Consider the following 11,659-nt stretch of genomic DNA (forward strand, 5'->3'; position numbering starts at 1 on the left):
TCTCTGACCCTGGTCAGAGAAAAACTATTTAGATTAATTTCACTATTTGTCTTTTGAGTTCTTCTTCATAAATGAAAAGTCAGGGAAATAAAAGAAGTTAATAACTGTAGTTCAACTAACTGGAGCATTCATTTAGATAGCTACATAGTCTTCGGAGGTATTGCACAAAAATAAAAATGAATAAAACAAAATTCTTCTTGTTTTACTGAAGAATATTTTTCTAATTCAGCCATAATACTAGGTATTCCAGGTACCTCTTTTTACATTTGATTCTACCCCCATGGTTACCTCCAAAATTTACACAAAGTTCAGAAGATGATTAAATTATTATGATCACAGTAGATATTGTAGCATCAGTTGATTACACCACTTTTTCATTTTCCATCTATTTTAGCTCCCTTTCCTTCTCAAAGCTTTATGAAAGTTTCAAAATGCATGCTAATAATTCTTTGTTTTATGAGTGGATATGTGATATCTGGCCGAATGGATGCTTGTATTCCTGACAGAGTTCTATTGGGGTTCATCCTCTGGATTATGGATTGGATTAATCCCCAAGTGAAAACTCTTGAGATCCATAGCATTCTTGCTCCAAAAATTGCTCATCCTTTTTTTTTTCTACCCACTGCAGCACAAAGCCAGCAGCAACCTGCTGAATGTAAGTAGCTTCTCTATCTCCACTCAGTTTTTTTTCCTTTTTTCTTGTAGTCCCTGGTTATTGTCTCTCACTTCTTTTTTTTTTTTCCTATCCACTGCAGCCCAAAGCCAGCAGCAACCTGCTGAATGTAAGTAGCTTCTCTATCTCCACTCAGTCTTTCTTCCTTTTTTCTTGTAGTCCCTGGTTATTGTCTCTCACTTCTTTTTTATTCTCTCCACTGCAGCACAAAGCCAGCAGCAACCTGCTGAATGTAAGTAGCTTCTCTATCTCCACTCAGTCTTTCTTCCTTTTTTCTGTAGTCCCTGGTTATTGTCTCTCACTTTTTTTTTTCCTATCCACTGCAGCCCAAAGCCAGCAGCAACCTGCTGAATGTAAGTAGCTTCTCTATCTCCACTCAGTCTTTCTTCCTTTTTTCCTGTAGTCCCTGGTTATTGTCTCTCACTTCTTTTTTTTTTTTCCTATCCACTGCAGCCAAAGCCAGCAGCAACCTGCTGATTGTAAGTAGCTTCTCTATCTCCACTCAGTCTTTCTTCCTTTTTTCCTGTAGTCCCTGGTTATTGTCTCTCACTTCTTTTTTTTTCCCTATCCACTGCAGCCCAAAGCCAGCAGCAACCTGCTGAATGTAAGTAGCTTCTCTATCTCCACTCAGTCTTTCTTCCTTTTTTCCTGTAGTCCCTGGTTATTGTCTCTCACTTCTTTTTTATTCTCTCCACTGCAGCCCAAAGCCAGCAGCAACCTGCTGAATGTAAGTAGCTTCTCTATCTCCACTCAGTCTTTCTTCCTTTTTTCTTGTAGTCCCTGGTTATTGTCTCTCACTTCTTTTTTTTTTCCCTATCCACTGCAGCACAAAGCCAGCAGCAACCTGCTGAATGTGAGTAGCTTCTCTATCTCTACTCAGTCTTTTTTCCTTTTTTCTTGTAGTCCCTGGTTATTGTCTCTCACTATGGATCATTTGACATTTATGTTCTTCAGTTACCCAGAAAGAGAGCTTAATGCTCAACTAGGAATTTGGTAAAATTGAAATGCATTATTCTCTCTTCCCATTGCAGATATACTATTTTTTCCAGTAGGAGATTTCCTAGATGACAATTTCAAAGTCACTTTGATGTCTTTGATGAAATGCTCTCTGTCTCTGTCTTTCTCCCTGTCTCTCTTATACAAGGTAAATCTTGTATATTCAGATGCTGATGACAGAAAAAAAGAAATATACTATCCAGAATCCAAAAGTTCAAATGGCTATTGGAAAAAAAATTTAGTTCTGATACATGAATAAACAAATGCTACGTCCTTGCTTTATTTTTCATATTTATAATAACCCTCTTCACTTTTTCTGAGAATGGACCTATCTCAGGCCTATCTTCAAACTAGTCACAACCCTGAGTGCACAGAGGACAAAAAGAAATAAGATTTAACACTTGGTTTAAATCATTTCATTAAGTCTTACATTAAGGGAGTACATTTGGATTGATTTCTATTAATTACCATTTATATTTTTCCCTTAATTTGAAATGAGTAGTGAGCTAAACAAAGTGCACATTTTTATCTACTTTTCAGACTATGTACTAGGAAAAACAGTTTGAATTAGTTGCTGTTGTTTGCTTTTTTTAAGGATCTGTTTATACTTGTACTTCAACTAATTTGTGATAACTCAATTAATTAGACCAATGACCTGAGAAGATGATCAATGATCAAAAATTGGTTACACATTTTGACAAAAACAATAATTTTTACTAAATAATTTTTTTTCTTGAGTCATATTACTTCAACTATTTCCTACAGATATCTTTTTTTTTTCATTTGGTCCGATTAGTGGTTATTCTCATTATTTACCCAGAAATTAAAACATGATAAACTATCTTATTTAATAGTCAAAGTAGATGTTGTAAATCCATCTGATCACAGAAGCATTTACTTTTCACTCCCTTTGATTTCTACTTCCTTCACTTCTCATACTTCTCGTATTTAATATGTTATGGCAGCTTTAAATGAATGACATGAATTCTACATTTGATAACTGGATGTATAACCTCTGGCTAGTAGGATGCTTGTATTCCTGATAGAATTCCTTTGAGGCCCTTAAACATAGATTGCCTTTGTTCACAACTGAAATGTGAAATTCATAGGAATGTTGCCCTAAACACTACTTTTTTCCTTTTCTTTATACTACCCACAGAATCCCCAAGTCCATAACCTGTTGGATCTGAACATAAGTTATACTTTATCCTTAAATGGTCTTCTTTTCTTTTTTTCTTGCAGTTTTTAATCCTTTTTCACATCAAAGAACACTTGTGCATTTATGCTCTCAAAGATCAGTGTTTAGAAATAGAGCTTGATGATAAATCAAGTGTTTGGTCATGTTACAATGAAATATTTTCAATTGCTTTTGCATATAATATTCTTTTTTTCACCTGGGAATTTCCCAGATCAAAAATCCCAAAGTCATTTTGTCATCTTCAAAAAAATGACATTTGTGTCTATCTGTCCTTCTTTCTCTCTGTCTTTCTTTGTCTCTGTCTCTCTCTCATTCTTCAAAGGAGTACTACTTCAGAAACAGAAGAGAGAAAGAAAGAAATGTAGTACAAAGAAACCCCAAATTGAATTAAAATATATATATATATATATATATATATATATATATATAAATCCTATATTCTGGCCATATTTACACACACACACACACACACACACACACACACACGTGCATGAACTTTATACTTCTAAGAAAGGATTCATCTCTAATCTTTTCTCAAAACTAGTCAAAATACTGAATTTAAGGGATAAGAGCAAGAAGAAATATGAAAACTGTCAAATACTTCTATTCAATTTGGATTGATTTCTACTGAATGGAATTTCTTGTTGTCAAGTAAACTTTCTATCAAATTAGTTCTCTGACCCTGGTTGGGGAAAACTATTTAGATTAATTTCACTTATTTGTCTTTTGAGTTCTTCTTCACAGATGAAAGGTCAGGGAAATATAAGAAGTTAATAACTGCAGTTCAACTAACGGAGCATTCATTTATATAGCCACATAGTCTTAGTAGGTGTTGCATAAAAATAGAAGTGAATAAAACAAAATTCTGCTTGTTTTACTGAAGAATATTTTTCTAATTCAGCCACAACACTAGGTATTCCAGGTACCTCTTTTTTCATTTGATTCTACCCCTATGGTTACCTCCAATATTTAAACAAAGTTCAGAAGATGATTAAATTTTATATTATGATCACAATAGATATTGTAGGCTCAGGCTGATTACACCACTTTTTCATTTTCCATCTATTTTAGTTCTTTCCTTCTCAAAGCTATAGTATTTACTTTATGAAAGTTTCAAAATGCATGCTGGGCATTCTTTGTTTTATGAGTGGATATGTGATATCTGGCCAAGTGGATACTTGTATTCCTGACAGAATTCCATTGGGGTTCATTCTCTGGAATATGGATTGGATTAATCCCCAAGTGAAAACTCTTGAAATCCATAGGATTCTTACTCCAAAAATTGCTCATCCTTTTTTTTTCTATCCACAGCAGCCCAAAGCCAGCAGCCACCTGCTAAACGTAAGTAGCTTCTCTATCTCTACTCACTTTTTCTTCCTTTTTTCTTGTAGTCCCTGGTTATTTTCTCTCCCTAATCATCTGACATTTATGTTCTTCAGTTACCCAGAAATAGAGGGTAATGCTCACCTAAGAATCTGGTAAAATTGAATTGCATTATTCTCTCTTGCCATAGCATATAGTCTACTTTTTCCTAGATGATAATTTCAAGGTCACTTTGATGTCTTTGATGAAATGCTCTCTGTCTCTATCTCTCTCCCTGTGTCTCTCTATGTGTTCTTTCTTAGGTAAATCTTGTATATTCAGATGCTGATGACAGAAAGAAAGAAATATAGTATACAGAATCAAAAAAGATTAAGAGGCTATTGATAAGATTTGGTTCTGATACATGAATAAACAACTGCTATGTCTTTGCTTTATTTTTCCTATTTATAAGCCTCTTCACTTTTTCTGAGAATGGCCCCATCTCAGACCTACTCTCAAACTAGTCACAACTCTAAGTACACAGAGAAAGGGCAAGAAGAAATAAGATTAGCAAGATATTTGAATCATTGTCTGTTCCTGCATTAATGGAGTACATTTGCATTGGTTTCTACTAATTACCATGTATATTTTTTTCGCTGAATATGATATGAGTAGTGAGCTAAGGAAAGTGCACATTTCTGTCTACTTTTCAGATTTTGGACTAGGAATACAGTTTGAATTAGTTCCCATTATTTGCCTTTTGTAGTCTGCTTTTTAGTAAGTTAAGGATCTGCTTAATTTTTGTAATTCAACTAATTTTTAAAAACTCATTTAATTAGACCAATGACCTGAGAAGATGCTTAATGATCAACAATTGGTCACCCATTTTGGCAAAACCAATAATTTTTACTGAATAATTTTTTTTCCCTTGAGTCATATTGCTTCTACTATTTCCTACAAGTATCTTTTTTTTTTCAGTTTGTCCTATCTATAGTGGCTTTTCTCATTATTTACCCAGAAATTAAAAGATGATAAATCATTTTATCTAATAGTCAAAGTAGATGTTGTGAAATCCTTCTGATCACAGAAGCATTTAATTTTCCCTCTCTTGGGTTTCTATTTCCTTCACTTGTTATACTTCTTTTATTTAACATGGTTTGACAGTTTTGGAATGAATGTCAGGAATCCTGTATTTTGTGACTGGGATATATAATCTCTAGACAATAGAACACTTCTATTCCTGTTAGACTTCTTTTCAGAAAATTGAATTAAATTGTCTCTATTCAAAACTGAAAAGTGAAATTCATAGGAATGCTGCCCTAAACATCACTTTTTCCTTTTCTTTATACTATCCACAGAGTCCCCAAATCAACCACCTGCTGGATCTAAACGTAAATTATAGTTTATCATTAAATGGTTTTCCTTTCCTTTTTCTTTGTGGTTCCTAATCCTTTTTCACATTACGGAACTCTTATGCATTTATGTTCTCAAAGATCAGTAGCCAGAAATAGAAGTTAATGGTGAACCATGTTTGGGATCAAGTTAAAAATGCATTATTCTCTCTTTGTATGAAATATGTTCTCCCTTTTCCAACAGAGAATTTCCCATAAATGTTCTTATGAGGTCCTTCTTCATGAAGAAATGCTCTAGAAATTTTTAGCAAAATTATGTGTGTTTTTTCCTTCGTATTACATTTTTCTAATTGTGTTAATACTGCTTCAATTATATAGTCTGGCTTCCTCTTTTTTTAACAGTGTCCCTGTGATTACTTCCATTATTTACATAAAATTTAATATATGACTACATTTATAATATAAATATATTAAGTATTATTAATGAAATTAATCTAATGATGGCACTATTTTTCATTGCTTTTTTCCTCTGTTTCCTTCATTTTTCATGCTTCCTATATTTAATATTTTATGTTAGTTTCAAAAAAACATGGTATCATTTCTGCATTTTATGACTGAATATGTAACTTCTGGTCAAGAGATGCTTCTATTCCTGACAGAATTACCTTCGCAGCTTTGAACATAGAGTGCTTCCATATACAACTGATAACTTTTGATATTCATAGGATTCTTGCACTAAACATCACTTTCTTGTTCTTTTTTTGTCTCCACAGAAGCCCAAATCCCGAAACCTGAACGTAAACGTAAGTTACAATCTAAACCTAAACTGATTTTCTTTCCTTTTTCCTTTTAATCCCTGTCTTTGTCTCACATTATAGATCAGTTAGGTACTATGGTAAAGTTGAAGTTCATCCTTCTCTTTTGCCATTAATAGTCTTAATTTGCACCATGAAATTTTTTGAGATAAAAAATTGAAGGTCACTTTGTAATTTGCAATTAAATGCTCTTTGTCTTTGGCTATCTCTCTGTCTATAGTTCTCCTTTCTTTCTTTCTGGCTCTTTATCTCCCTCTGTCTGTCTCTGTGTATATGTATTTCTGTTTCTCTCTCTCTGCTTTGTCATGTGCTCTTTGGTTTTTTTTTCTTTCTCCTTATTCCATAATTAGGCCTTCAAAGGATTTTTATTTTAGAAACAAAAGAGGAGGAAAAAAAGAAATGTAGTATCAAAAAACCCAAAAGATCATATGTTTATTCAAAAGGTTTGTATCTAAACACTAAAGAAAAGATTGCTACATTTTGACCATATTTTCCTCTGTGTGTGCTTGTAAATAGTATATATATTTTCACACACATGTGTATGTATATACAGCATACACCATACATGTGTGTATATGTATGCTTGTATGTGCACATGCATGTGTACACATATATGTATGTTTTGTATATTTTTTAAACATACACACACAGATACACACTTTATATTTCTTCTAAGAAAGGAGCTATCACAGACCTCGTCTTGAAACTTGCCAAACCACTGATGGAAGGGAGAGAAGGCAAGAAGAAATAGGAAGATATTTTCCTTAATGTTAGACTTGTAGTAAGGTCAAGTAAGTCCAAATTAATGTACCTTTTTCTGATCACATACAAGAAAAAACCATTTGGATTATTTTCCATTATTTACCTTTTGTGTCCCACTTATTAGTAGGTGAAAGTTCTATCATGGTTCATAGAGGTTGGTACTTGCATTTCAACTGATCTTGAAAGCTTTATTTAGATAGATGAATGGTCTTAGGAGGTGCTCCATACCAAAGAAATAGGTTCCAAATTTTTAGCAAATTTCTGATAGTTTTTATTGAATTATGTGTTTCTAGTTCAGTCATACTGATTCTACTAGATTCTCCAAGTATCTCTTTTTCAATTGACTCTACCTACATGCATGCTTCTATTATTTACATAGAATTCAAGAGATAATTAACACTCTGTGTGTGTGTGTCTTTGTTTCTTTCTTTATATATATATATGCTATTAATATTTTGACATATATAATATGAATTTCATATATTTTTGAATGATCATATATATAAAATGATATTGTGAGACCAAGCTGATCATAATAATATTTAATTTTCCAGCCCTTTTGTCTGTATTTCCTGCATTTCTCACAATCCTATATTTAATATTCTATGACAACTTCAAAATAGATAGAGTGTAAATGCCAAATGATTTATAATAAGAGACTAGGTCCTGGGTCCACAAGGAAAAAGGAAAGAATGATTGTTTAGGGATAAATATGTTACTTATGTTCAGGTGCAGCAGGTTGTTGATTTGGGACTTCTATGGGTAGAAAAAAAGAAAATTATGATGTTCAGGGCAATAGTCCTATAGCTGTCAAGAATTTTCAGTTATGCATAAGAGCAGTCTATATTCAAAGGCCCCAGTGAAATTCTATCAGGAATAGAAACTTGCAGATGGAGAACATAAAGAAGAAAAAAGGACGTGTATATACAAAAATATTTATAGCAGTCCTTTAAATAGTGGCAAGATATTGGAAATTGAGAGAAAACCCATCAACTGAGGTAAGACTGAATAAGCCAGGGTATATAAATGTAATGGAATACTATTGTGCAATAAGAAATGATGAACAGGAACAACCTGGAAAGACTTGTATGAACTAATGCAAAGTGAAATGAGCAAAATCAGGAAAACATCATATATAGTATTAGCGATATTGTGGGATGATGAAGTGTGATTGACTCAGCTCTTCTCAGCAACATAGGGTTCTAAGACAAGAACAAAGGACTCACAAAGGAAGTGCTATCCATTATCATGATTTTGAATGCAGATCAAGGCATATTTTTTCCACTTGCTTTATTTTTTCTTGTGTTTTTTTCCCTTTTGATCTGATTCTTCTTTTACAACTGTAACTAATATGGAAATATGTTTTGTACAATAGCACATAGACATAAAATTGTCTATTTTCTTTGGAAGAGCAGAGAGGAGGTAGAGAGGGAGGGAAAAAATTTTGGAATTCAAAATCTTGTAAAAATGAATGCTAAAAATTTTCTTGACATGTATCTGGGGAAAAATAAAAACTATTAACAAAAAAGAAGCTTGAAGCTAGCCAAAGTTTATATATCCAATCATAAAATCCCAAATTCATCTCATCCATTGCAAAATTTTTGTAATTTTAAATGCAAGAGATATGAGAAATGAAGGAAATTAATATAAAATGAGTGGAAATTTGTTATTGTGATCAACCTGATTTCAGAACAACCATTGTGATCACGTTATAAGATAGTTAATCATTTTTTGAATTCTAGATAAATAATGGGGATAACCATTGGGGGTACAATCAATTGAAAAGGAGGTACCTGGAGAATATAGTGGAAGCAGTGTAGATGAATTAGAAAAATGTTATTTTATAAAAACTAATAGAATTTTGCTAACAATTTGTGCCCTATCTCTTTACTATGGAACACATCCAAAGACCATTGATCTATCTAAATAAAGCCTTCAAAGTTAGTTGAAGTGCAAGTATAAATTTCTTTTATTTCTGTGACAGAACTTTTACCAACTAAGAAAAAGAAAATTAATAAAAAACTATTACAAACTGTTTTTCCCAGATCAGGATTAGAAAATGGGACACTAATTTGAATTTACTTGATCTCACTACTAGTTTAATGTTAGAAAAACAAAAAATGGTAATTCAACAGAAATTAAAACAAATTGACTCTCTCAGTTTAATGGAAAAACAATAGCAATATCCCCCCAATCTTTCTATCTCTTGTCTTTTCTCCCTGCAGTCAGTAGTATGAGTAGGTTTGAGGCTGAGATGGAGTCTTTCTTAGAAGTGAAGATTATTTGCACAAATGTGAAAAGTGTGGCCAGAATGTATTCATTATTTTGTGTTTTAGACACAAATATTTTGAATAGGTATTTATTCTTAGGTGTTTATAATATTTCATTTCTATATTTCCCTCTTCTGTAATGTATTATCTAGTACTCAAAAGACTAAATGCCTATTCAAAAGATTTATATCTAAACACAAAATAAAGGAATGCTACTTCCTGACTATATATTTCAACTTTAAAGCCTCTTCACTTTTTCTATGAAAGAACCCATCTCAGACCCCCAAATCTACTCCTACTACTTACTGTGCAAGGAGAGAGGGTAAGGAGAATTAATAGGATTTTAAAATGTTTCTAGACACTGGTCCTTGACTTGAGGAAGTCAAATGGGATTTGTTTCCATTTAATTACTTTTCTTGTTGTTTTTCTTAGTATTAAACTAGTCATGAGATCAAATAAATCCAAGTTATCACTCCTTTTTTTTTTTTTTGTTTGACTGAGCAAGGAAAATCAGTTTGTATTAGTTGCTATTACTTTTCTTTTGTGTTCTTAGTTGGTGAAGGTTTTGTCAAGGAAGTGAAAGAGATTTATGTTTGCACTTCAACTAATTTTGAAGGCTTCATTTATGTAGACAAATGGTCTAAGAAGGTTCTCAATACTAAAAACCAAAATATAAATTTTTAGCAAAAATTCATTTAGTTTTATTGAATAACATTTTCCTAGTTCAATCATGTCATCTAGGTATTTCTTTTTTTATTGATTCTACCTGCAATGGTTACTCTCATTATTTGCCTGGAATTCAAAAGATGATAAACTATTTCATATCATCGTTATAGTACAGGAGATCAGGCTGATCACACAACATCTAATTTTCCATCTATTTTGTCTCTATTTCCTTCACTTCTTATACCTCTTTGTATTTAATGTGTAGTGAGAGCTTGGAAATGAATGGGATGAATTCTGCACTTTATGACTGGATATGTGACCTCTGGCCAAGTGGATACATGCGTTCCTGATAGAATTCCACTGGGATCCATCCACTTGAACATAGATTGTCCTTATCCACAACTGAAAACTCTTGAGATTCATATCATTCTTGCCCTGAACATCACTCTTTTCTTTTTTTCCCTATCCTTAGTAGCTCCATGCTAATAACCTGCTGTATCTGAATGTTGTCTATCCTAAATCATTCTTTCCTTTCTTTCTCCTTGTAGACAGAAGAAAATTCAAACGCCTTCCCCTAAGAAGGGAGAGAAGAAAGTCTTCAGAACGACGCAAATCTCGGACTCAGAGGACTCAGAGAAAATATCATGAGTAAGGTGATTGTGAATTAAATTCATTTTAACTCTTTAAGGTACTAAACATTTCTCTTCTCAATGAATCAAAGTCTAGATTTTACCATATACTTAGAATACATATACCATACATTCCATTTCATGTCATCAGCCACATCCTAGATTTGTGCTTTGATTTGCTTCATCTTCACAGTAAATTCCTCCCACATAATTTACTCATCTTTGCTTTGAGTCAGGCTTCTCATTGATTAAAGAAATCTATGATAAAAAAAATGTCACTATGCAATTCCATTTCTGTAGAAGTAACATATTTTTATTCATAACATTTTGCATCTTCCTTCTGTGGTTTCTCATCCCTACTTAGATTCTCTTCCTAAGTTTCCTCCATTTCATTAATGCCTGACTACTTTCCTGTCATAAATACTAGAGTTGAGGCTGAATCCAAGTCAGTCTGTCTCTTGTGTTTGAGTTTCTTCTATTTTTCTTTCAGGGACTGAATAAGAAGATGGATATGAGGATGGCATCATGAAAATCCTTCAGTAGCCTAGTATAATAGGAAAATGTAGACATCATGACTCCCCTCATTCCTGTATTTAAAACACAAATAAACTAAAATGAGCATCGACGTTTTTTGCTTCTTCTTCTCCTTATGGTTTTATGTGTCTCTGAACTTGAAGGGCATTAAATTCTAATTTAGGGGACATAGATATAACCTGAGATAATTGTATCTTAGCTGCCTCCAGAATATTCTACAGATGTACAGCCCTCTGGGTCCTAAATTTATATATTCACATAGAAAGCCAAGGGCCAACGAGTTAATGCAATGAACAGTGCTTTGGATCTGAAATCTGGCCTCAAACACTTATCATCTGTGTGACTCTAGCAAGTCAGGTTACACTTATCTGCCTCACTTCTATAAAATAAAGATGAACTGGAGAAGGAAATAACAAACCTTTCTAGCATCTTTGCCAAAAAACTCAATGGAAAAAAGCCCAT

General features: G+C 33.0%; 1 protein-coding gene across 50 annotated transcripts in view; it reads left to right on the top strand.

Moving 5' to 3' along the window:
• Positions 1-11,288, top strand: part of LOC127553420 (activating signal cointegrator 1 complex subunit 2 homolog) — a 31,596-nt gene extending 20,308 nt beyond the window's left edge. For 6 of the 50 annotated variants that reach the window (XM_051984095.1, XM_051984104.1, XM_051984107.1 and 3 more), the window contains 9 exons: positions 756-782; positions 1,000-1,026; positions 1,251-1,277; positions 1,374-1,400; positions 1,500-1,526; positions 4,179-4,208; positions 6,295-6,324; positions 10,583-10,687; positions 11,154-11,288. In XM_051984095.1, coding sequence (XP_051840055.1) covers positions 756-782; positions 1,000-1,026; positions 1,251-1,277; positions 1,374-1,400; positions 1,500-1,526; positions 4,179-4,208; positions 6,295-6,324; positions 10,583-10,686 — 299 coding nt within the window. In that variant the 3' untranslated portion in view covers position 10,687; positions 11,154-11,288. Of the gene's footprint in view, positions 1-628; positions 656-755; positions 783-878; positions 906-999; positions 1,027-1,250; positions 1,278-1,373; positions 1,401-1,499; positions 1,527-4,178; positions 4,209-6,294; positions 6,325-10,582; positions 10,688-11,153 lie in introns of all 50 variants that reach the window. The other 44 variants (XM_051984094.1, XM_051984097.1, XM_051984099.1 and 41 more) reach the window with 26 other exon arrangements.
• Positions 11,289-11,659: the final 371 nt, after the last annotated feature.

Source organism: Antechinus flavipes, chromosome 3 (genome assembly GCF_016432865.1).
Source record: "Antechinus flavipes isolate AdamAnt ecotype Samford, QLD, Australia chromosome 3, AdamAnt_v2, whole genome shotgun sequence".
NCBI classification, from domain to species: domain Eukaryota; kingdom Metazoa; phylum Chordata; class Mammalia; order Dasyuromorphia; family Dasyuridae; genus Antechinus; species Antechinus flavipes.